General features: G+C 36.0%; 2 protein-coding genes across 5 annotated transcripts in view; both read right to left on the bottom strand.

Moving 5' to 3' along the window:
* LOC131951631 (phospholipid scramblase 2-like) overlaps nucleotides 1–625 on the bottom strand; it is a 28,614-nt gene extending 27,989 nt beyond the window's left edge. The window contains exon 1 of the mRNA XM_059313972.1: nucleotides 190–625. The gene's annotated coding sequence lies outside the window, so the exon portion shown is untranslated. The remainder of the gene's footprint in view (nucleotides 1–189) is intronic.
* LOC131951629 (uncharacterized) lies at nucleotides 185–26,993 on the bottom strand. 4 transcript variants are annotated; one of them, XM_059313968.1, is made up of 11 exons: nucleotides 26,850–26,993; nucleotides 23,499–23,582; nucleotides 14,843–15,020; nucleotides 12,332–12,422; nucleotides 9,318–9,453; nucleotides 6,488–6,618; nucleotides 3,424–3,547; nucleotides 2,832–2,956; nucleotides 2,215–2,322; nucleotides 1,343–1,538; nucleotides 185–929 (listed from the first exon to the last, which is right to left on the bottom strand). In XM_059313968.1, the coding sequence occupies exons 1-11, from the start codon at nucleotides 26,949–26,951 to the stop codon at nucleotides 648–650; spliced, it is 1,557 nt and encodes a 518-aa protein (XP_059169951.1). In that variant the 5' UTR covers nucleotides 26,952–26,993; the 3' UTR covers nucleotides 185–647. The 4 variants fall into 4 exon arrangements, with proteins under 4 accessions (XP_059169951.1, XP_059169952.1, XP_059169953.1 ...); XM_059313969.1 differs by having other exon boundaries at nucleotides 185–926; XM_059313970.1 differs by having other exon boundaries at nucleotides 1,343–1,529.
* Between the last annotated feature and the right edge of the window lie 474 nt (nucleotides 26,994–27,467).

Genomic DNA, 27,467 nt, shown 5'->3' with positions numbered 1-27,467 from the left:
ATCGTGATTTTACCCCTAAAACTATAGACTATAGATTACCAACATTTCACCCAAGTCAAGAAACATCACAAAATCACGTTGATGTGACGTTGAGATTAGCATTGCAATACCAGTAAAAAAAACTGGACAATACAAATAATAAAAGGGATACTTTATTTTTAAACCAAATGTTTACTTTGAGCTTCTTACCTTAATTGTGAGAAATGGCTAATAACCTAGTCATTAGGCAAGTAGCCTTCCTTGAACTTTGTATTACCTAACATTAAGACACAAAAAGTACATTCTGCGATAGTTCCGGTGTTGTAAGTATAGTGCTTAAAAGTGCGCACTTATTCGGTTATTTATTCCTTGAGTGCGCACTTCTTTGGTAACAATTATTATGTGTTTTTAATAAATGAAACAAACACCATAGAGCAGACATTAAGTACATTCATGATTAAACACATATGTAAACCTACATTAGCCAATTACTTGGATTCTACAATGATGAAGGCTAATTAAAAATAACATTTCTAAATCACATAAAGCCAATAAAACCCGGTCAAAAATATTGATTGTGATGAGTTTGTTTGAATTATTTCTACGACTGTTTCTATTTCTTCGTCTGTCTGTTTGTAACCTGATGTCAACAAACCCTAGGAGCACGTTTAGATTGGAGGAGATGGAATGTAAAATGCATCGAATTGATGTTCACCCGATTCATCCTGCACGTCTGTAGTGCAGAGAACTGAAGTGCTCAGCCCATCGGTTCCATCAAGACTAGCCTCCCCTGAAAGTTGGTAGACATCGTTCCCCAGGTAAGATATCTCTTCACGGCTCAGGGAAGACGTGTTCCAATTTTCTCTCAGAATTTCAACGCTAATCCTCGGCTGTGGGCGTCCTTCAACCACACAAGTCACGTGATAGGTGCAGTCCTGCATGTCTTCCTGCTCGATTGGAAGAGATATAGAAAGAACAGACTAGACTTAGGACACACATTGGAAGAGATAAAGAAAGAACAGACTAGACTTAGGACACACATTGGAAGAGATAAAGAAAGAACAGACTAGACTTAGGACACACATTGGAAGAGATAAAGAAAGAACAGACTAGACTTAGGACACACATTGGAAGAGATAAAGAAAGAACAGACTAGACTTAGGACACACATTGGAAGAGATAAAGAAAGAACAGACTAGACTTAGGACACACATTGGAAGAGATAAAGAAAGAACAGACTAGACTTAGGACACACATTGGAAGAGATAAAGAAAGAACAGACTAGACTTAGGACACACATTGGAAGAGATAAAGAAAGAACAGACTAGACTTAGGACACACATTGGAAGAGATAACAACTTACAGAAGAGCAAGTACGCGAAACGGTGGAGTTTTCCTTGATAATGGCAAGCCTCCGGATAGTTTTGATGACAAACGTTAGAGAAACATGGCCGCCGTTCACGTTACTTCCGTCACAGACGTATTGGTCACCCTGGGAGAAGTTGGTCAACTGCACTGAATGACCTTGGTTGTAGCGAGTTTCTGAGTACCTAATGACACTAAAAAAACATGTTTTTAATTTAAAAAAAAAACTAGCCTAAAATTGATTCGTATAGTTCTATGAATTCAACGGATAATTTTTTTTATTCCCCCCCCCCCACCCCACCCCCTTTTGCTTATAAAGCTTAATTTTTAGGCTAAACAAAGATCTGATATCTGACTATTAATCTAACACTAGGTGCTATGACTAGGCTAAACAATGATCTGATATCTGACATTTAATCTAACACTAGGTGCTATGGCTGGCTAAACAATGATCTGATATCTGACTATTAATCTAACACTAGGTGCTATGACTAGGCTAAACAATGATCTGATATCTGACATTTAATCTAACACTAGGTGCTATGACTAGGCTAAACAATGATCTGATATCTGACATTTAATCTAACACTAGGTGCTATGACTAGGCTAAACAATGATCTGATATCTGACTATTAATCTAACACTAGGTGCTATGACTAGGCTAAACAATGATCTGATATCTGACATTTAATCTAACACTAGGTGCTATGACTAGGCTAAACAAAGATCTTATATCTGACTATTAATCTAACACTAGGTGCTATGACTAGGCTAAACAATGATCTGATATCTGACATTTAATCTAACACTAGGTGAAAACTTTTGATTTGACAAGACGTGCCAGTATATGTTGAATGACCTTGACCTTACCGGCTAAAACCGGACTGTCCACCTAGCGTTGGTCTAGAGAGTTGCTTAACTGTGACGTCAGTAATGTTGTCGCCAAAAGCTTCGCACGCAACCACACAACTGGGAAAGCTGGATCGTGGAAGTAAGGATAAAAATATCATTAAACAATTTAATAAATTGATCACGAAGATAATTAATCAATTTAATAAATTGATCACCAAGATAATCTATACATTTAATAAATTGATCAATAAGATAATCAATCTAATAAATTTATCACCACGATAATCAAAACATGAAATTGATCATTAAGATAATCAATTACTGAAAGAATTGATCACTAAGTATAGCCTAAAACCTACAGTAAGCTACAGCTTGCCTATTACCTACAGTAAGCTACAGTTGACATATTACCTGCAGTTAGATACAGCTGACATATTACCTACAGTAAGCTACAGTTGACCTATTACCTGCAGTAAGCTACAGTTTGCCTATTACCTGCAGTAAGCTACAGTTTGCCTATTACCTGCAGTAAGCTACAGTTTGCCTATTACCTACAGTAAGCTACAGTTTGCCTATTACCTACAGTAAGCTACAGTTGACCTATTACCTACAGTAAGCTACAGTTGACATATTACCTGCAGTAAGCTACAGTTTGCCCAAACTCCTGTTTTTTGTTCCCTGTCTGCATGACTAGATGCAAGAAACCCTGTGGGAAGGGACCTTCTTGACCAGCTGGTCGAACAACGAGGGATTTCTTCAGCTAAATAAAAGTTAGAACATGTTTTTCAACTGGGAATTCTTGCAATGTTTTTTTTTTCGTATAGATTTCAATCCATGAAGTCAAGGTAAGTAGATCTAAATTGACATCGGTGACTAAATTGACATCGGTGACTAAATTGAACTCAGTGACTTCATTGAAATCACTGACTAAATTGACAGCAGTGGCTAAATTGACATCACTGACTAAACTGACAGCAGTGGCTAAATTGACATCACTGACTAAACTGACAGCAGTGGCTAAATTGACAGCAGTGGCTAAATTGACATCACTGACTAAATTGACAGCAGTGGCTAAATTGACATCAATAACTATTTTTCTGCTGTGCACTAGTCGATTGAAAACTAAAAAATGGCACATCTTCAAACGTGTATTCTTTAAATAAACAAATGAGTAACGTGTATTCTTTAATTAATAAATAAGTTTAACAAGATCAGAGAAATACGTACCATAATGAAACTAATAAGAGATGATTGAAGCTGTTTTCCCCTGTAGAAATGTATTAATCCACTAATTCTATGATTTGCCGTTTTAAGCTTAATCTCTTCCAAATCCTCACCAGGCGTTGTAACACTGTGGATAGTTTTATTTTTTGCAAACCCTTAATTCATTGCGTTATTTTAATTTGTGTTGACCGTTATCTGCTGGTTCTATTTTTATTTGTGTAAACCTTTAACGTGTGCTGTGGTTTTTAATTTTGCAATAACTATATTTGTGAATTTATTTTAATTATTGTAAACCGTTAATTTGTGGTTTTTATTTTATTTTGGGTAAACCGATCATATGTGAATTTATTTTTAATTTTTACACATTTAGCTTTTCCTTTTGCTTTAATAAGGAATTAATTGGTGGATTTATTCTAATTGAGTATATTTTTACTTTTTACTTTCTCGTATATACGTAGTATAGAGAAAGTATTGTAATCGTGCAAAAAAAAAAATCGAGATTTTTACAAATCTCGACGTTTTACACCTCACTGATACGGAAAAACATAATTTTGCAATCTTGTCCGTATGTCTGTGTGTGTGTCTGTCTGTCTGTCTGTCTGTCTGTCCGTGTGTAAACACGATAACTTGAGTACCGTTACAGCTAGGTTGATGAAATTTCATATATAAGTATTTTATCAAAATCGTAGATCCGTATCAACTTTTGAGCGATTTCCGATAACCGGAAGTGGTACTTTTCCTACTTTGAATTTTTTAAAAGCCTATAACTTGAGTACTATTTCAGATAGATAAATGAAATTTCACATGTAAGTAAAAGATCTAATTCTCTACCTTCTGTTAAATTTTGAGTAATTTCCGTTGACTGGAAGTAGTAATTTACGCTACTTCCGATTTCTCAAAAAACTAATGTAAATTTTTAAAGTACTAATAATATTGCGCACTATTATACGCGTTTTTATTCGGCGTTTGCTTGGTGCGCAATGTTTTTTTTATGAGATTCTATTCTATTTTTAAAAGTTTAAGTATTTAAAATGGATTAAAAATCATAACTATATCCCCAGTTACCATCCCCTGTTGTTTTATATAAGAATATTCGAGAAAGTTTAGGGGAGATCACTACCGGTTTATTTGTTTTAGGTTTTTTCTGCTAACATTTATTTGGTTGTTTTATTTTAATTTGGGTAAAAATTAAATAAGTAGTTTGATTTATAGCATATTATGTGGGATGATTTTTGACAGAAATATACTCTCGTTTCACCCGGAGGTCTCGAGTTCGGATCTCGATTCGGACTTGTAACGGTAGAACGTCAATGAGCGTTCCCAGCTCTGGCGGCTGTCTCACTGGCGCTAGGGGAAGTAAAGGTGGCAGGGCATAGTGCTGACCACACTATTAGGGAAAGTAAAGGCGGCAGGGCATAGTGCTGACCACACTATTAGGGAAAGTAAAGGTGGCATGGCATAGTGCTGACCACACTATTAGGGAAAGTAAAGGTGGCAGAGCATAGTGCTGACCACACTAATAGGGGAAGTAAAGGTGGCAGGGCATAGTGCTGACCACACTAATAGGGGAAGTAAAGGTGGCAGGGCATAGTGCTGACCACACTATTAGGGAAAGTACAGGCGGCAGGGCATAGTGCTGACCACACCATAAGGGAAAGTAAAGGCGGCAGGGCATATTGCTGACCACACAATTAGGGAAAGTACAGGCGGCAGGGCATAGTGCTGACCACACCATAAGCGAAAGTAAAGGCGGCAGGGCATAGTGCTGACCACACTATTAGGGAAAGTACAGGCGGCAGGGCATAGTGCTGACCACACTTATAGGGAAAGTAAAGGCGGCAGGGCATAGTGCTGACCACACCATAAGGGAAAGTAAAGGCGGCAGGGCATAGTGCTGACCACACTATTAGGGAAAGTAAAGGTGGCAGGGTATAGTGCTGACCACACTATTTGGGAAAGTAAAGGTGGAAGGGCATAGTGCTGACTACACTAATAGGGAAAGTAAAGGTGGCAGGGCATAGTGCTGACCACACCATAAGGGAAAGTAAAGGCGGCAGGGCATAGTGCTGACCACACCATAAGGGAAAGTAAAGGCGGCAGGGCATAGTGCTGGAAGTTTGATACGATTACTCTATCTTATTCTCTTCTTCTTTATCCTTATCTCTATAGTTTTAGAATTAGATGATTCATTCATCCTATCCTCCAATTCGTTATCTTTATTCTGTATTGTTTTAAATGATTCCTTTATCATATCCCCTTATACTTTATTCTCGGGGCTTTCATAAGTTTAAGTTATGTAGGTGAAATCAACACAAGTTTTGCACTGAGCAATTGTAGCTAGACCTATAAAGGGCCTCACATCTCAAATAGCTTAGAGCTTTATAAAGTTTAAATCCTAATTACAGCTTAGGGTTAGGGTTAGGTTTGAATAATTTGGATACTAAATGTCGGCTAAAGAAGATATATTTAGGGTTATATTTAGGGTTAATGTTATGTTTGAATAATTTGGATAACAAATGTCGGCTAAACGAGTTATATTTACGATCACGCCTACACAGGACCCGTAAAATCAAAAACTTTTTGTAAATGTGCTGTATCTACTCCACCTGCCCCGTAAGTCGCCAGGTTTGAACGGTAACTTTAATTGGATCCAAACAGCAGTAGTGGGTTAATGGGGGTGGGGGGGGGGGGCTGAGAGGACTGTAGTCAGGAGCCCTTAAATTTTTAGGGGCCCTTAAATTTACTGCTTAATTGTAAGTTTTCACTATAAAAACTAAATTTCTAATGTTTGCATCAAAAGCTTTAATTTTTTTACAAATAATTAAACACGTGCATACACTTAATTGTAAATAGCACTGTCATCACCTACTACCCAGACAAGACATATTTAACATTAACGTCCATAGTACCTGTAGCTGTCTTTCACTAGTCAGGTAACTAACACAATCTGTTTCATTACTAATTGCATTAACCTCACTCAAGCTAACATTTGTATCAGTCTTAAAACATGGTTTCATACGATTTTAATTATGATTTTAAAATAAAAGGTTATAATAAATTGACTTACTTCTTAGGTTCTAATCTTTCAAAAATTGTTCGCAATTTCTGGTCAGTTTTCTCCCAGAAATCTCCAGTTTCAAAATCAATGAAATCTCCAGTGATATCAAAATAGTCAGGGAACTGTACAAACTTGTTAGTCTAATGCGAAAAATGGTATGTACTCATACATACATACATACACACACACACACACACACACACATATATATATATATATATATATATATATATATATATATATATATATATATATATATATATATATGTATATATATATATATATATATATATATATATATATATATATATATATATATATATATATATATATATATATATATATATATATATATATATATGTGTGTGTGTGTGTGTGTGTGTGTCTGTTTGTTGGTTTGTTTGTCTTTGATTCATTACTACACCTCTCATCCGATCGAATTGAAACTTTGGGAAGTTATTGAGAATACTCCTGAGAGGTACCTGCAAAAAAAAAAATTCATATTCGCAGGGGTGGCGCCCAGTTAGGGACGCGATTCGGTTATTCTCTATATACTGTATATAAAAATATACGATCGCCATGAAACTTTGGGAGTTAATTAGAACACTCCAGGGAAGAATTCTGCAAAAAAAAAAAAATAATAATAATTTCGCATGGGCGGCGACACAGGAGCGTGCGATGTTTCTTTATATACGGTAAATAAAAAAATAAAAGTCGGATGCGGTTGGACACCGTTCATCAGACAAATTTCTTATGGGCAGCGCACGGGAGGGTGCGATGTTTGTCAATACCCGGTTTGGCGACCAGAATTCTAGAGCGGCTATCTAAGCACTTGGTTTCAGTTAAAGAGGGTAACGAAAACGTTTATATTCAGCGGTAAAACTTCAACAAGGGCAGCCGCCGGCGCCCCAGCTATTGCTATCCAGTGAGCGCTATAGCTCCTACGTTCGTATAAAGCGTGCGATATACTATAGATATAATGGATATCACAGTCGTTGACTAAATTGAATCAGGCGCGTCCACCGGAGCCTCGGCTATCCCGTAAGCTTTATGGTGCCTACGTTAGGTTTAAGGAAAAGCCTACAATACTGCCCACACATATATGACTCCCAACTTTAGCTGACCCCTGCCCACACATATACGACTCCCAACTTTAGCTGACCCCTGCCCACACATATACGACTCCCTACTCCTCTAAACAACTCACCTCCCGCGTCTACGGGATTCTAAATGGGTCCTCTACCTGTCGTCTACCTGTCGTCTACCTGTCGTCTACCTGTCGTCTACATCCACCCCAACGCCAGACTTTTGATTCTAAATGGGTCCTCTACCTGTCGTCTACATCCACCCCAACGCCAGACTTTTTGCCTCTAAATCTCCAGTTCCCAGTTAGTTATTTTTAAAATGACCAAGCATCGTCTTACCTATGTTTTAGCAATACTCTACAACATAGTAGTTGATGATAGTTATTATCTACTAGCCTTCGGTACCCGTTTCGTGAGTCATAGGCCTGTAAATTTTAATACTATACTTGTTTGAGAAAAATATTTTATAAAAACGTTATTGGTCAAAACGCAATGTGCTTTACTAAAAGTTGAATGATATTAGTTACAAAGCAACGAAATAACTAAAAAGCTAAAACAATCCAACACATTTAAATAACATAGACTATCAACACCTGCTATTAGAAAAATTAAAACCAAATTATATACATAATTAGTCAACACAACACCATATTAAATGTACTCGCTGATTAAGAGGCTTAAAATTAAGAGACTTAAATGATTTCGTTAAAAACCCGGCTGTTCAATGGTAGTTATGTTATGTTTGTCTTTTAAAAACACCTATTTATGCTGAGCATTGGTCTGACCACACTATTCCTTCATATGGTGAGAAGACAGAAACAGATGAACTGTACTTTACCTGCCCCCTGTCCTGCCAAGTCCCGACAGGCAACTTTATCATTCACATCTATAAAAAAAAATAATTAAAATTAAAATAAACGTGGTGTGTCTCGAACCGGTACCACCCTCATTTTCAGAGTCGTAGCGAGGGGTGGGGGAGGGGGGCGGGGCGGAGGGCGTACATATGTCCCCGGGTTCCGACATAGGAGCGCCCAAATGGATTGGAAAAAAAATGAAACGCTCATTTTAGCTGCAGTTTTGAATTACAAACAAAGTCAAGAAACTTAACGGCTACGAGGCATTACTTACTGATTTAACCGTTTTCTACCTAGACTGTGTAACTGCAAAACTATTACCCCTTTAAAAAACAGTGACCGGCAAAAATCGCTGGGAGCGCACTTTTTCGCCAACTAAAATCGGAAGGCGGAGGTGTAGCTATGATATTTTGTGCCAACGACCAATCAATAAAATGACGCCCCAACCCCCCCCCCCCCCATTTAATCACAATTTTCTATTACACACACACGCACACACACACACATATATATATATATATATATATATATATATATATATATATATATATATATATATATATATATATATATATATATATATATATAAAATATATATATGGGGGCACCCAATTGAGAGTTTGTCCCCAGGCGCCAGGGGACAAATATGTTTCTACATTCGAATATTGATTTATTTTTATTTTCCTTCTCTAAATCAAGTTTAGTTTATACATTTATAAGATCCACCATATTATTTTCAACAAAAGTCCGTATCTTTAAGTTCTCCGTATACTGCTGAACATACTGATCACGTTTCCAAAATATATTGCGGACAGAGAGAGAAACAGAGAGACAAAGAGAGAAGTGCGCACATGGGCTTTTATATATTAGGAATAGACCGGGCAATGTTCACACACTAACTTTAAAGGTGATATTACTGCCTTTCTTGTACACTAAGTCTCTGTCCGGCTGAACAAACAAATCCAGGGTTGGGATGTTGCTTTCAATCACAGTACTGTTTCCTGCTGGTGGCTCAAGTTCGATATATAAACTCGCCCTGTAATACAAACATACAGACCGAATCATGAAACTATTCTTAACTACTAAAGGTAAGTTCAACAACAGTTTGTCCAGGTCGCGTAGAAGCCGATATTGGCTAATGAAAAAATACGTTTTAATAACAAGCTTTTATGTAATAATGCATTAATAAGTAGAAAATAAATTATACACTACTATTTAAATAACTATAAAGAAAAGCGTGTTTCACGATAGTATCTATTGAATACCTTTACTAATATTTATGAAGAGACCCACGCTTTTTCTTTCTAGTTATTTAAATGGTAGTGTATAATTTATTTTCCACTTTTTAGTGCATTATTACATAAAAGCTTGTTATTAAAACGTCTTTTATGAATGGGAAATTTTTTTCAGTAGGCCTACTTTAAATTTTTTAAATTTACTACAGAGCTGAATGACTAAAAACCATTGTGCAACTAATGAACGTAATGACGCGTGTATAATAGTGCGGATTAGTTTGATTAGACAGCCTACTACTTTGGACACAATTTAAATTAATTCATAAAAAATCAATTAGGTAATTAATTAAGTCAACTTTAATGTCATAATGCACTGTCTTCATGTTTTGACCCACACACCAACTACGAACCGTATCTGTCGGTTAGAAGTGCCCGTAATTTCGCTCGGGTATTTCAATTTAGACTGACGACAGACTGACGACAGACAGAGGAATTAAGTTAAATAAAAGCTTGTAAAAACAAATAAAACAATAGCCTTTCTGATTCATGCCTGTTTTTCATTTTTTTACTGCTAAATTCTACTTTGCTAATAGTTTCTTACTGCTAAAGTCTACATTGCTAATATTTTCTTACTGCTACAGGTTACGTTACTAATTCAAAAAAAAAAATTTCTCCAATCAGCAAGGTGTACTTTACGATTGGCAATTAACTACTGTTCACGATCTCATCAGGGGCTAGGTTTATTTAACTTTATTCGGTGTTTATTTCTCAGATATATAAGTTTAAACGACGAATCTAGAACATCACGCTTTTTAAAAAAAATATAGCTCATATTTCAGCGCTTGTTTATTTAAATAGGTTTTTTTTTTTCGTGGTAAAAAATGTGGTTGATTGGTAGAGCTTTTGGCTGCTAGCCCGAAGGTCTCTAGTACGGATCATGGTTTGGTAATGTGACGTTAAGACATCCCTGGGTCCGATGTGGAGGTCCACGGCCCTGTCACTCCGGAGCAAAATTGGAATTTTCAACTCAAATGTCAAGGCAGTGCTGCTCTATGGCTCGGACAAATACTGATAAACTACAGGCATTCGTAAGCAAATGCTTACGGCATATACTTAAAATAAGATGGCCTGATAAAATATCAAACAAAGACCTGTGGCGAACTTTAAAGCAACAGCCAATAGAGACAGATATCAAGGCCCGTAAATGGGGATTGATCGGACACATATTGGGGTCGGCGTGGTCGAGTCGGTAAAGCTCATGGTTGCTAAACCGAAAAGTCTCGAGTTCGAACCCCCGGGCAGATGAGGCTCGTTAGCTGGGGACAACCACTCTTCTAGGAGAGACAACTCCAAAATTAAACAACTGCTGTCTTGTAGTATGTTCTTGGTTGGACAAAGGCTATGGAAGCAAATCCAAAAAGAAAAGCAGGCTGAAATCGGAGTCAATGGCCTCAATGGTGCATAACCAGTTGACACGTAACGCTTAATTGTGTTGGAGGCATGGTCGAGTCGGCAAAAAGCTCATGGTTGATAAATTCGAACAAAGTCTCGAGTTCAAACGCATTGGCAGATAAATCTCGATCACCTTCAACACTAATAATTAAGAACAAAGAAGAAAAAGAAGAAGGACACATATTAAGAAAAGAAAAAGAAAATATCGCAAAACACGCTTTGAATTAGAATCCCCAGGGAAAAAGGAGGGTGGGCTAGCCTAGGAAGACATGGAGAAAAACGGTTGAAGAAGAGGCGAACACAGCTGGGCTCACATGGGCACAGATAAAGGGAGCAGCCCAAAACCGAGTCCGATGGAGATGTGTGGTAGCAGCCGTTTGCTCCCCAGGGGCCACAAAGGAATGATGATGATGAGTCCATACAGGTTTGATGGGTACCTGACACTTTTGGAAAAGTTAAGCGGGCTGAGCATAGTTTTGAGTACACTATCACTTTATATGCCGAGGTCAATAAATGTATGAGCTACTTCATCTACCCAATGAATCGCTAGGTGTAAAGATGAATCATTACTCTTTAAAAATATGATGGCTTAATAGTAAGTCATAGTGTAGCTTTATAGTTAGAGATATTTTAGTTAGACATATTATAGCTTTCGGTTACTTCAACAGAAAGGTTGATAGATAACCGTTAAATGTTTAATTGACCAACTAACTTAGACCTTTTGATCCTCGAGTAGCTTACCCTAAATGTTTAATTGACCAACTAACTTAGACCTTTGATCCTCGAGTAGCTTACCCTAAATGTTTAATTGACCAACTAACTTATACCTTTGATCCTCGAGTAGCTTATCCTAAATGTTTAATTGACCAACTAACTTATACCTTTGATCCTCGAGTAGCTTACCCTAAATGTTTAATTGACCAACTAACTTATACCTTTGATCCTCGAGTAGCTTACCCTAAATGTTTAATTGACCAACTAACTTATACCTTTGATCCTCGAGTAGCTTACCCTAAATGTTTAATTGACCAACTAACTTATACCTTTGATCCTCGAGTAGCTTACCCTAAATGTTTAATTGACCAACTAACTTATACCTTTGATCCTCGAGTAGCTTACCCTAAATGTTTAATTGACCAACTAACTTATACCTTTGATCCTCGAGTAGCTTACCCTAAATGTTTAATTGACCAACTAACTTAGACCTTTGGTCCTCGAGTAGCTTACCCGAATGACATGCTGATGAACACAACCGTCAGGGGCTGGCCAGTGGGCTGCAATGTGCATGAGGTTTCCTTCACGCCAGGTACGACGGTATCTGTCAACATGAGATTTGTGAGAGTAGTCTTCCTAAACGTTCCAACATATGTATATCAGCACAAGAATTCTTTTAATAGTCTTCATAATCGTTTGGAGAGACGCATATCAACACAAGTGTTTTATTATTATTGTTGCTAACCTTTATAACAGAAGGGTTTTTATTGTTATTTTTTATTTTGTTTTAAATGTCTCCTTTTTGTCCCACTTTTAATGCAGACATCTCGTGTCAACTTTACAGCTACTTTCTTCGGGTCTACGATAAATTCAAGACACTAGCTCGAACGCCGTTTGCCCGAAGGATGATTTCCCGAATAGACACTTACCCAAATGCGACAAATGCCCGAATGGACATGGCAATGTTCACACAAACTCCCGATGAAACACTTTAACCCTAACTCCAACCCTCGTTTTAAAGGGAAGTAATTATGTTTTCCTAATTTATCAAGGGACGTACGTAATGAGTGCTAAAAGACTAAAAGTAAATAATTTTCAGACACAAATAGAATTTTTTAAATGGTGATACATTTTCTTTATTTTTTTTTTACTGCACATGCCGTCAATTAACACCATTAGTTTGTAAAATTAAATTTGTTTCAAAAAACCTTCAATATTAATTTTGTATAATTTAGACGATGAGCACTTTAGATATTTAATACTATGGCGATGAAGTCGATTTTTTTCTCTATTTCTTTGTAATCCGCTGTCCGACAGCCAAATACAGAAATCAACTTTATATATTAGACTAGTGCCGAATAAAAAATAAAAAATTAACAAACTAGCAGTACCGGCCACGCCTTGCATTTGCATTTGAGGAAAAAAGAATTTGTAAAGGGCCGTGATTTATGTGCTCATTAAGCATTACACCCTGTGTTGCCCGGTGTATGTGAAATTATAAAATTTTGAAGTTAAGTTCTATATGTAAATACAAACACGGCTGTTAGATCAACTTCTTTCGACTGATCAGGTTTCGCAAGTGTCCTCTTGAATTAACACTTATCACAGATGGTTTCATTTTCACATCTCTTTGAACATTCTGTCAAATAAATTTTAAATGATTTTTTTTTCTTTTATCCACAGGTTATTATTGTTTGTTTTTGCTTGTAATCAAAGAACAGGGGAAATTAAAGTTTTAATTCCTGACGCTGCTGCGTCCATTTAATATATAGCATTTAATTATCAACCCCTTAATATGACATTTCATAGAATCTGGTATTTTTCCAGGTGTCCACGGCACCAGAGCAATCTCCTTACCAAACATCAACTTTCTGTCGATCAACTTTCTGTCGATCAACTTTCTGTCGCATTTGCAGGTGTTTTATCAAATTTAAGTACTTTAAAATTCATAGTTTATATAGGGCCGCAGTAAATCTAAGTCAGTTTTCAGTCATTTTAAACTCGATAATTTAGATGGCTCTAGTTTTCCTGTTAGATTAAATGTTAATAGCCTACTTTGTTAAAAAAATTATTTAAGTTGATACATATCTACAAATTTGAAATATTCTATTATGTTTGAGAAAAATATTTTATAAAACAGTTATTGGCCAAACGCTATCTGTTTTACTACACGTTGAACGATATTACTGTAAAGCAGGAAAAAAAAAACTTAATAGCTAAAATCCGACACATTTAAAATAACATGTGCTACCAATACCTATTAGAATAACCAAAATTATATACAAAATTAGTCAATACAACACCATCTTAAATACACACTGCTAAGAGAATAAAATGTTTCCGTTAAAAACCCGGCTGTTCAATGGGATTTATGTTGTTTTTTAAAGTAGTTTGTATTCATTTTAGCCTAGAAAATTGTATACATTTCATAGCGTACTTCTTGATAAGTAGATCTATAAATTTAAATAAAATTTGAATGAAATAGTTCATTTCATCATGTTATAAAATTGAAAGATGACGCCATTAGTTTTGCGTACCTTCCGAAGTTTAAGCATGTGACATGTGACGTCGTTGCTTTTTTTTTTTTTTTTTTTTTTTTTGCGTTCTTATAACAACAATAAACAAAAATCAACACTTTTCCGGTTGCATAATTAAAAATGTATTTCTACATTCGAATATCCCTTTATTTTTATTTTCATTCTTTAAATAAAATTTAGTTTATACATTTAAAACATCCATCATATTATTTGAACAACAGTCCGTATCTTTAAGTTCTCCATGTATCGCTGAACATACGGATCACATAGCCTAAAAATGTTGGGGACAGAGAGAGAGAGAGAGAGAGAGAGAGAGAGAGAGAGAGAGAGAGAGAGAGAGAGAGAGAGAGAGAAGTGCGCACATGGGCTTTTAGGATGTGGATGTATTTAAACATTCAATTTGGAGATAATATTTCTAAAACACCAACCCTAATCCAAACACGAACAGATCTTTGATCGTTAGACTAGAACTCTTGACCTGACCTACCTACGTCAGTTGTTTGACCACTTGACCACATGATGCTGAGATCCCCCGCAACCATTTTATAATTGAGCACATAGGTGAGGCCTGTGACGTCATGAAATCGACGAGCCTCCAGAAGGTGCACAAAAGGGTGTGAAGTGGAGTTGAACACCTTCTCTGGAACTCTCTCAGACCCTGTAAGCTGAAGACAAAATCAGATTAATGCTTCCCCCCCCCTCTCTCTCTCTCTCTCTCTCTCTCTTTTCCTCTCTCTCTCCCTCTCTCTCCCTCCCTATCTCTCCCTCTCTCTCTCCCTCTGTCTGTCCACCCAATGACCCCATGCGAATGGCTATCTGTTTCTGTCATTGATTTTAGTCTTTGATCTGACTTTTCTCCCCCACTGTTTCTGTCATTGATTTTAGTCTTTGATCTGACTTTTCTCCCCCACTGTTTCTGTCATTGATTTTAGTCTTTGATCTGACTTTTCTCCCCCACTGTTTCTGTCATTGATTTTAGTCTTTGATATGACTTTTCTCCCCCACTGTTTCTGTCATTGATTTTAGTCTTTGATATGACTTTTCTCCCCCACTGTTTCTGTCATTGATTTTAGTCTTTGATCTGACTTTTCTCCCCCACTGTTTCTGTCATTGATTTTAGTCTTTGATCTGACTTTTCTCCCCCACTGTTTCTGTCATTGATTTTAGTCTTTGATCTGACTCTTCTCCCCCCTTGTTTCTCTCGGATTTCTCTTTCCGCTTTTCTTTCTAACTATCACTCACACATTCTCTCACACATTCTCTTACACATTCTCTCACACATTCTCTCCCTCTGACTCTCTCTTGCTCTCCCTACAAAAATGTTTGTCTCTTTTTCTCTCTGTGTGATTGTATGACTATTGATTGAATATTTATACCCATTTGGCAAAGCCGTTTTTGTTTGGGTTTCAAAAAGTATATTTTAAATGTAATCAATACTAGATTTAGTTAATTTCGGTTTAATTAAAGTTAGGTGACTACATTGCACGGTAGTAACTGTGTTACTTTTTATCCCAATGCCTTGTGTCAACCTTTCTACCCCGGCCAAAAGTCACAATTTGTATCGATATATCAAAAAAAAAATATAAAAAAAATATTAAGTTCATGTAACACATATGGTTACCAGCCAAAAGGGGGATAAAACTATGAAGTTTTTATTCATTGGGTTGCGGCCCCTGTGGGACTGCAACTGAACTGTTGACGTTTTTTTATGCTTTTGTGAGCGAAATTACCTGTGTTCCATGTCATGTGACATGGGCCTAGTCGTGTCGCACACGCAAGGCTGCTGTCTGTGGACCAAGATGTAGACCTAATGAAGGGCTACAGTTTTCTGTTTCTATTTTGATCTTTTGATCTTTTGGTCTTTTGGATTGTTTGGATCTTTTGGTTTATCTTGGCTAGTTCGTTTGTACTACTGTGTTGCATCGCCGTCATGGCTCGATGCTGTAAATAAACGAGTACTGGACAACAACTGTCGGCGTCGGTGTGTACTTAATCTCAGGGTCAGCCCGTCTTAATCCCCACTGAGTGAGGGTGCGCGTGAGAAGGGTAGACAGCCACACTATGAATGTCAGTCTCAGCGCGAGCAAGATCGTCGCTTGGGAGACAGACATGACACAAGCAGAGGTCGGAGACGCCGCCGGAGGAGAGGCCGACGACGTGGTGGACGCCGCCGTGGTTGGCAGCGACCCGACTATACAATGTCGAGTGCTGAACCCACTGTGGCGGAGGGGGAGCGACGGAGAGAGATCATCCCAACCAGTGAGGCAGATGAAGGTGAGGAACTGACAATCAAGGTAGTGGTCCCAACCAGACTTCGGCCGGAGGCAACGCCTTTCGTGCCCGAGGTGGTCGCCCAGGACGGACAAGAAAAGGAGATGGTCAGGCCAGCCCCACATCTGAATGAGGTGAGTGCGAGGGACGAGGCATCGGACGAGGATGACTCTTGGATCAACCCAGAACCACCAGCGGAGCTGCGGAGGTCAACCCGTCAACGACGACCCGTCGAGCGACTCAACCTGGCGCATCAAGTGGTGACCAGTACCAGCACTGGAGCCTCTACCGGTTTGCCGGGAATAATGTATTTAAGTTGAAAGGACTTAATGTCTGTGTACTAGTGTACTGAACTTTTTTTTAAGTACTATTATGTATGAGTGTAAATGTAAATGTAAATGTAAATTCCATTGTACATTTATTTGTGAGGGGGGCTGTGTAACACATATGGTTACCAGCCAAAAGGGGGATAAAACTATGAAGTTTTTATTCATTGGGTTGCGGCCCCTGTGGGACTGCAACTGAACTGTTGACGTTTTTTTATGCTTTTGTGAGCGAAATTACCTGTGTTCCATGTCATGTGACATGGGCCTAGTCGTGTCGCACACGCAAGGCTGCTGTCTGTGGACCAAGATGTAGACCTAATGAAGGTAGTGTAGATATATAAATTATGTTTGTTTAAATACTTATGTATTCCTGCTAGTGCTGCATGTGCACACTAGTTAGGGTGATGTATTAAATTAAGTATATTATTTTGTAGTACTACTTATTGGTACTTGTTGGCAGTACTTTGTACTGGCCGAAAACATAATTTATTGTACCCGTGTATATTGTAGCTTACACGTGGTGTTGTCCTGAATGTAACTTTTTTATTTTACATTTGTTTTAGGGCTACAGTTTTCTGTTTCTATTTTGATCTTTTGATCTTTTGGTCTTTTGGATTGTTTGGATCTTTTGGTCTATCTTGGCTAGTTCGTTTTGTGTTGCATCGCCGTCATGGCTCGATGCTATAAATAAACGAGTACTGGACAACAACTGTCGGCGTCGGTGTGTACTTAATCTCAGGGTCAGCCCGTCTTAACCACAACACCTCAGTGGGTAAAAGCATCCCCACTGAGTGAGGGTTACAGTTCATTTGACTTGTTCAGTTTGTAATTTAAATCTTTTTCATGCTGCCAAATTACTAATTCAATAAAAAAATAATAAATACCTTGTTATGCTATCAAAACAAGTTAATAAAAAGTCTAGTGACAATTTAAGCGCAATTTCCTTAATTAATTTTTTGTGACCGAACGAAAGGATATTTTTGAAAACTTTCTTCGGCAATATTGTTTTAAATTATGGCAGGAATCGATTGGTAAATGTTTCAAGTCGCTATGTGGTCAGGTTGCCGAGATATGGGCAAAAAACTGCATTTTTTTTTTTGCTTTTCCGGGAAATCCAGGAAGGAATTCCGGGAATTTTTTGGGCCCACAATCATCCTCGGAAATTGCTTAACATATTTGCTTTTGGAACTAGTCCTCGATATTGCTTCGTTGAGGAGGAGATACGACTTAAAGCTGCGGACACACATCCATCCAGAAATGACGAGTTAATAATCGCAATTCCTGTAAGGAAATTGCGCTAAAAAGTAGAGTTCCGCTTCAAACCTGACGGTCTATAGGGCAAGTGAAGTAGAGTTCACTTGTTTCTGTGACCTCGGCATATGAAGAGATAGTGTGTTAAGCACTATGCCCAGCCACCTTTACTTTCCCTAACGTGAGTTAAGTACCCATCAGAGTTTGGTGTACTTCAAACGACTTAGTACAAATTAGACCACATATGATAAGTGCCTGGTTTATTCAAATATTTTTGTCATACCAAACAGAAACTGAAACCTATTAAACATTTATTTTTGTCTTTAAAATAATTTTTGTGCACTTGTAAATGCCTTAGACCAGTGGTTCCCAACCTTTTTCGAGTGGCGACCCCCTTTCATAAAACGTAAGTTACCAGCGACCCCCATATAATTAACAAGTCGAAATTAGTAAAGAAAATAATGAGCACTAAATTAATATTTTCTAGTAGACTTTCAATATGAATTATTCTTTATAACTGTTTTAATACGATTAGCAAAATTACAATCTATTAACAAGCATTAATTAGCATTAACAATTAAATTTTGCAAATTTAAGAATTCATCTTTTTATTCATCGGCAATGCTGGTAACATTAAGGAAAGCAGAGAATGGGTGACGATGCAGATTCTTATTCTTTCAGCTCGGGGAAAATAACGCCGCAGTACCTTGTCAGGAGATTCAAGATGCACAGAATCCTTTAAAATTTTTATCTATCACACCACCCTGCAGAGTTCCTCAAACATGGCAGTATTTCAAATATTTATTTTTCCTCGCCAATTTTGCAGCTTTAATAGAAATTGCCAAGAGATTATCATGAAAAGAGATAATATTCGTTCCTTTAACAGGTTACGCTAATGTTGATGTTCGAATATATATGCTAGGTATGATACTCTCTCCAACCACACCATGTCGTTAAAGTATATCAAAAGGTCTTGTTTCCTTGCACTTCCAAGAACATCTTGATTTTATCTTTCAATTCAAAAACACGATTGACATTTCCTATTGACAGCCAGCGTACGGAAACATGACGCACCATCCGTACAAGCCCCACAGCCGTTTTCCCATTTTAATCCTCCAGTTTCAAAAAACGTATTTATTTTCTCAATGATATCTTCACAAAACATCAACTCTTATTTGCTAACATCTGAATGAATATATTTCACAAAGACAAGCAACTGCGAACACGAACTCACGTCTGTCGATTCGTCAACTTGAAAATCAAACAATGGTGAAAGCTTGATTTCATTCTAAATTTGTCTTTTAATATAAGCCGCTGCATAGTATTATTAGACAGAGATATGTGTTGCATCTTTACTGCACTGGAATCCCCAAGAATTAATTTTACCATCTTCAGCATACATGGTTTGATGAGATTTTCTCCTTTGTGTGAGAGGTTTTTTGCTTAGCAATTTCTAATACTACTTCATATGATGCTTGCACTAATGCTGTGTTTTCTTGGTAAAAAAAAGTTCTGTTCGATCAAGTCTCTGACGTTTGCAACTAGCTTCATGCCGACGAAAGAACTACATATCTTTTTTGGTGTGTTCCGAATGACTCGTCTCAAATTGACGTTTGGAAGTTTTCATAGACTCCTGACTAAGAACAACTTTGCACAGTACAAATTGTTTATTCTCTATTCGATTTCCAGTGATGTTAGTAATGCTGAATTTCAAATATTTTTTCTAAATATTTATGTTTTTTATTCATTGCTAGAGTTTAGTCTACCATTTGGCGACCCCCCAGAAAGCTCTTGGGAACCCATGCCTTAGACTACTAAAAGTCATAACATTTGTAAATTGCACCTCCTTGGGTTCGCGACCTGAATCTCTGTTTACTTTAATTCTCATTTTATAAAAATTTTACTCATTGCGTGGTCAGCGTGAATAGTAAATGTTAGGCTTTACTAACCCTAACCCTAAGTTCCCCCCCCCCTCAAGTTAGAATCCTAACTCTTATTCAAACTCTATACCTATATATTACCTTAATCCTAACCTTAAGAAAAAGACCAAAACCTAATCATATACCTCAGCCTATAACTTAACACAAACCCAAAACCAACTCCAGACATTGTTGACCATAAAACTAACCCTAATCCTGGCGCTGACCCTAACCCTAAACTTGACCATAACACTAACCCTAATCTTAGCCCTGACCCTAACCCTAACCTTGAGCCTAACCCTAACCCTAAAACCTAACCCCATTCCTATCCCTATCCCCTAACCCTAACCCTTGCTGTAGTCTAACGCTATGTCCGTGGTGGTAATGTCCTAATGGGCGGGGTAATTGACAGCGGGTAATTACTCCGGGGGTAATGTCGGGGGGGGGGGGAGGGGGTCCTGGGAGTCTGGAAAATGTTTAATCATGTAAATGTTAGACTTTTATAAGTCTGGAAAAACAAAAGTTTTCGGGCTGGCCTTTTAAAAAGTCTGTTTTTAGAAATAAAACTTTTCTATGATGCCCGTTAGTCTACAACGTGTAAACTTAATGTGTGAATGAGCTAAGACTATCTTAAATTGTTCTCTATTGAAAGAGTGATCGCGTAAAAACGCTGTGTACAGTAGGGTACGCAGGGGGGGGGGGGAGCAGGGGGAGCGGCCGCTCCCCCTCTGGCCATTTTCAGCAAAGTGGCGCCTTTTTGGAAACTTTTTAAACTCAAAGTTTTAAACAATGATATTTGTTAAAAAATATTTTTGGTCGGCACATCTATGTAAATCACAAGATTTCTTTTCATGCAGAAATTAAACATTATAGTACTAGTCTAGTAGTGTCTACGTTTACAACACGTAATAATAGCTGCATCAGTTTGCCATTATAAAAATAACCATTACGATGCATTGCAATGTTTAAAAAATCTCTACGGTAGTACCACTTGGCAAGAGGGGTGTTAAGTTTAAGGCAACTGTATAATTTATTTGCTAACGAATAATTGAATTAGAAAATGTTATACATAAAACTTCACACATAATTACTTTATATATACAGTTTGAATCGTGTGATTAATTTTAAAAAATTACAATACAGAAACAAATACAACTGATGTGGCACCTCTATTTAAATTTACTTATGAGCAAACTGCGTAGTGGTGGGGAAATTTTGACAAGGTCAACAACGTCATCACGATGAAGAAATTATATGAAACAGTTACAACCCCCTCCCACATGGACCCCTCTGTAAAAAAAAATATTGTCATAATACCACTGCTACTTATTTAAATCTATTTCTGAAATATATATTTGTGTAATATATCTTTGTGTAATATATATGTATGTTTAGAACAGTCATCTAAAAACTGACGCTATGTTCACTCGGAGTTGGTTATCTACCCCCCCCCCACACACACCTCACCACCACAATTGTGTAGAGCGACATCAATGTCACACCTAGGTATACACTGGGTTGGATAATTGACCTAAAGTTAATTAGTGAATGAATTTGAACCCACCCTCCCCCCAACCCACCCCGAACTGATCTGTTAAGTACATGTAGAAAAACGCGTAATGATGTATCAAAGTACCATGCCGCCAGAAAATTAGCTTTTTAAACACAACACTCTGTGAATATTGGTTTTGCAAATACCAGTAAAAAGGTGTGTGAACAATACAGAGATCTAACCCATACTATGTTAAAAAATGATCTTTAAAGAACATAAAGAAGCAGTAGTTAATTAAAATATATGATCTGAACTAAAAGACCAATATTTAGTTAAATGTAGGCTGTTATTCCGAATGTGCTTCTATTAAAACGAAAAGCGTGGTTTTATACCAACTCTGATTTTAAAAACTTTCATTATGCTGTAATACTTTAGCATTTATGATGACGATATATTAAATTCTGATTATAGACAAAAACATTTTGTAAACACGAATAGTGTTAAACAATTTCATTATATTCTTAAGTAATTATTTATTTGTTTTGACATTTATAAAAAAAATATGTAGATATATACATATTTATATTAAGAGAGTGACTATTTCCCCTATTTCACTTGTTTTAAATAATTTCCCAGGAATTATTTATGTAAGAATGTTTTTACAAGAATTACAAAACAGATTGTGTTACGTTCATTGTTTTTGGTCGTAGTGTGTGTGTATATATATATATTTTTTTGTTTAGATTGATACAATTTTTTGTTTTGTCGGCCTACATTGTGTGTTTTTTCTTATTTCTTCAGAGTGCTACTTTCACTTTATTTCACATCATAGCGAAGTAATGACATACAGCTAGTAATTTTACATATATATATATATATATATATATATATATATATATATATATATATATATATATATATATATATATATATATATATATATATATATATATATATATATATATATATATATATATACGTATATAGAACGTGTTAAAAATTCGACGCCTTTTTTTTGCTCTTTTCGCTCCCCCTACAACGAAAACCTGGATACGCCTCTGGCTGTGTACCTCTCGATTTTATACACCATTTTTACTTTCTCGAATTCGGAGTATAGAGGAAGTATTGTAATAGTGCAAAAATCGAAATCGAGATCTTTCTCACATCTCAACGTTTCACACCTCCTTGAGTCGGAAAAACATAGTTTTGCAATTCTTTTCGTATGTATGTGTTCTTCAGTATCAACTTTTCTGCGATTTCTGATAACCGTAATTGGAACTTATTCTACTTTCAATTTTTCAAAAGCCTATAACTTGAATAATATTTTAGATAGATTAACGAAATTTCAAATATAAGTAAAAGATCTAATTCGCTGCCTTGAGTCAATTTTTAAGTAATTACCGTTGGCCGAAAGTAGTAATTTGCACTATTGAAATTACGCATATGAATTTATAAAGTACTAATATTCCGCACCCTGGGGACAGTTGGAGAGACTAGCCCTGGACAGAGACGTCTGGAAAGCTCTTGTCAGCGGCCTATGTCCCAGTAGGGACGACAGGCAAACATGACATGATGACATGACATGAATATTCCGCACTATTATACACATAGGGTTTCCGTTCACTTGATGCGCAATTCTTTTTTTCTGCGAGATTCTATTCTATTTTAATAAGTTTACTTAGTTAAAAATAGATTAAGAATCATGTCGATATCGCAAGGTGTCATCTCCGGAAGTGTTATATAAGAATATTTGAGAACGTTTAGGGGAGATCACTCCCGCTTTTTATGTCTCAATGTATTCAGAAGTTAGATGCAGTCGTAAAATATGCATTGAAGAGCGTGATAAAAACTGATAAAACAATGATATAAAAATGACATAACTACCTCTAACTGAAGTATTTCCATGTTCGAAAGAGCTTGATTAAGTTCTGTGCTTGCTGTTTGAAGTTTGGTTTTGACAACCGCCAACTGTTTAGTTTGAAATGAAATTTATGTTTCGCTTAATCATTAATTATGTCATATAAAATATGTAAACTCAAATAGTTAAATTGTAGACCAAACATTTTGAGGCTTTCCTCTTTGACATAATTAAAACAATGTAATTTATATCGAAAAAAATTTTCTTAACCCTCGAAAAATAGTATTCACTTGCCATCGGTACCCGTTACAAGGGCAATTGTGGTGACTGTTAGCTCTCTTCTCCTTACAAATAGGCTACCCGATTTTTCTTTTAGATATTTATTTATGAATTGTAATTCAGCTTTTTAAATAAGTCATTATCGGAAAATTAGAAAAGAAACATTTTATTGATCAGGAGCATTGAAATGAAACATTGTTAAGATTACGAAAAATGTTTTTCATAAAAAAACGTTTTAATATCAAGCTTTTATGTAATAATGCAATAAAAAGGAGAAAATAAATTATACACTACTATTTAAATAACTATAAAGAAAAGCGTCGGTCTCTTCCTAAATATTAGTAAAGGTTTCCAATAGATACTGAAGTGACCCACGCATTTCTTTATAGTTATTTAAATAGTAGTCTATAATTTATTTTCAACTTTTTAGTGCATTAGTACATAAAAGCTTGAATAAAAACGTTTTTTTATGAAAAAAATGTTATGACATTTTTTTTTAGTACTTTACATGTTTTTATTTACAATAGAGTTACATGACTAAAAACAATTGTTCGACTATTGAAAATGATGACGCGCTATTGAACCTGATGACGCCTGTGGAGTAGTTGGATAGAACTGCCTACTAATTTGGTAAAAAATTAATTAGGCATCCAATGAAGTCAAATTTAATGTCATGATGCATTGTCTTCATGTCTTGACCCATGTTCCGAATACGAATCGTATCTGTCAGTTGAAAGTGCCTGTATTTTCGCTCGGCCGTTTCGATCTAGACAGACAGTCAGACTGACGACAGACTGACGAGGAAGTGAGTAAAATAAAAGCTTGTAAAAACACTCAGCTATCTGGGAAGTCCTAAATAGATATAAACTTAGTGGTGTAGTTGACATAGAGAGTCCGCGTTAGAAAATTAAGTTACGCGAATAGGCCCTATTATTTCAATTTCAAATTACATTTTATCCCAAATTAGCCAATTCCATAGCTAAGCCAACAAAGATGTATATAAAATAATCAAGGATTGTATAAATTTCATAGCGTACGTAGACCTAAATAAAATTTTAATGAAATAGTTTATTTCTTTATATTCTAAAATTGGAAGATGACGCCATTCGTTTCCTTAGTGTAAACATATGACATGTGACGTCATTGTTTAATGCGTTCTTGTCACGACAGTAAACGGTTTTTAATAGAAATGTGTCTCTACATTCGAATATGCTTTTATTTTTATTTTCCTTTTTTAAAGAAAATTTAGTTTATACATTTATACCGTCCACCATATTATTTTCAACCAAAATCTCTAATTTCTCCATGTATCGCTGAACATGTTGATCACGTAGCCAAAAAATATTGCGGACAGAGAGAAGTGCGCACATAGGCTTTTATATATTAGGATGGTTGCATATATATCTGGAATCGTCTCATATATATCTCGAATAGTGATTAAAGTAATATTTAAAAGACTTTAAGGTTGAGTTGGGTTTAAGTATTATTAATTTTAATTTAGGCTGAGTTGATCTGGAAAGTGAATTCATTAAAGAAGAATGTTTAAGTTGGCCTAGGCCTTAATTTGAATTTCTCAAAACATTTATATTGATTTGATTTTTTAGTGTAGATTGACATTGAGTTTTCATAATTTGTTAGATAAACATAAAGTTTTATTGAGTTCGTTTAACAAGATGCAAACATAACATTTTCAGTTTGAAATGTTTTAATTTTCACAGTTGCTTTTTATGGGCTAGATTATAGTTTCTTTGGGCTTTAAATTGGATTTGATATCAGGTATTTTTTTACTTAAAAATAATCTGCAATTGGATTACCATTAATTGAAATATAAAGGCCACTATATTTCTTTTTTCATATACAGAGGAAAATAAAACCATAATATAAATAACATTATAATGATCTTAAATTAATTCCATTAGGAATACAAATAATTTTTATTAGAACTAACAAGTACGGTATTTTAAATAACTGCTATTTCTATTGTGCAGATAATCATTTGCCACATGAGCATCGAAAATGCGTTGCTATTTTTAAGATTAAACAAAATGTACATTGACATATAGTGGAATTTATTAGTAAAAAAAGAAAAGTGTATTAAATAAACCGGGAGTGATCTCCCCTAAACTTTCTCGAATATTCTTATATAAAATAACAGGGGATGGAAACTCGGGCTATAGACATGATTTTTAATCCATTTTAAATACTTAAAGTTTTAAAAATAGAATAAAATCTCGTAGACAAATTAATTGCACACCAAGTGAACGCAAATAAAAAAAGCGCATAATAGTGCGCAATATTATTAGTACTTTTAAAATTTACATTAGTTTTTTGAGAAATCGGAAGTAGCGTAAATTACTACTTCCAGTCAACGGAAATTACTCAAAATTTAACAGAAGGTAGAGAATTAGATCTTTTACTTACATGTGAAATTTCATTTATCTATCTGAAATAGTACTCAAGTTATAGGCTTTTAAAAAATTCAAAGTAGGAAAAGTACCACTTCCGGTTATCGGAAATCGCTCAAAAGTTGATACGGATCTACGATTTTGATAAAATACTTATATATGAAATTTCATCAACCTAGCTGTAACGGTACTCAAGTTATCGTGTTTACACACGGACAGACACACACACAGACACACACACACACAGACATACGGACAAGATTGCAAAATTATGTTTTTCCGTATCAGTGAGGTGTAAAACGTCGAGATTTGTAAAAATCTCGATTTTTTTTTTGCACGATTACAATACTTTCTCTATACTACGTATATACGAGAAAGTAAAAATGTAAAATAAATTATTGACTTATAGCATCTGATGTTTGATGAAACCGAAGTAGCATTAAAACAATAAACCTTTAAATTGTGATTCGGCTGCTCTTTTAATGGCTAGCGCATTGCCTGACCGGGACGGAAAGTTTTATATAAATCTGTATTAAAAACTCCGTTGACGTAGAACATTTTTTAAAAAATCGGTTTTAAAAGATGTCATATTGACATAGATTTAGCTAAGATACGAAAAGGCGAAACGAAATTGAGAGTGTCATGTATATTTAACAATGGTATGTATACTAAGAATAAATAGTTAAAAATCACCTTTGCAATTATGTCTTTGCCATGGTTAATGTCAGTCGTAGCCGGCATTAGTCGAAAAAGACAAAAGAAAACAATGCAGAAGAAGATTATTGGACAAGCCATCTTGAAGTAAAGCGATCGCTCCCTGAAGTCTGAATATAGTCTAGTGGGGCTGATCAGATCTACCCTACTCCATAAATACTCACGAGTGTAGCCGCGACAATTGACATACAAAGCGGTCGCTAAAGTACGTGACTTGACATTTGCCACGCCACGCTTTGCTCTATAATGAAGGTTTTAATTAGCTATTTTAGCAATTATCTCAAAAAGTACTCCGCCAGCACCCAACGATGATTGCTATCAAGCTGAAAGGAATTAGGGTTAGGTTTTGGGTCAGGGCTAGTGTTAGATTTAGTTTAGTATTAGATTTAGTCTAGTATTAGATTTAGTCTAGTATTAGATTTAGTCTAGTGTTAAATTTGGTCTAGTGTTAGATTTGGTCTAGTGTAGCGAAATGATAAATTTGTCTAAACACCAGATATTCCGTTTTAAAATGAACACGTTTTAATGTGGTCACGTTTTAATGTGGTCACGTTTTAATGTGGTCACGTTTTAATGTGGTCACGTTTTAATGTGGCA

This window comes from Physella acuta, unplaced genomic scaffold, assembly GCF_028476545.2.
Source record: "Physella acuta isolate Inbredline_101_S28 unplaced genomic scaffold, ASM2847654v3 ptg000818l, whole genome shotgun sequence".
In the NCBI taxonomy this organism is placed as follows: Eukaryota; Metazoa; Mollusca; class Gastropoda; family Physidae; genus Physella; species Physella acuta.
Note: the sequence above shows the minus strand (reverse complement) of the source record. Positions and strands in the feature narration are given on the sequence as shown.

Bases quoted from the DNA above. Each gene is read 5' to 3' on its own strand.
- LOC131951629 (XM_059313968.1), bottom strand. From the start codon at position 26,951: ATGGCTTGTCCAATAATCTTCTTCTGCATTGTTTTCTTTTGTCTTTTT. The intron at 15,021-23,498 runs GTAGTTATGTCA...TTTTGTCTTCAG, and splicing joins TGGAAATACTTCAGTTAGAG to CTTACAGGGTCTGAGAGAGT. The intron at 9,454-12,331 runs GTAAGCTACTCG...TTTGTATTACAG, and splicing joins TTCATCAGCATGTCATTCGG to GGCGAGTTTATATATCGAAC.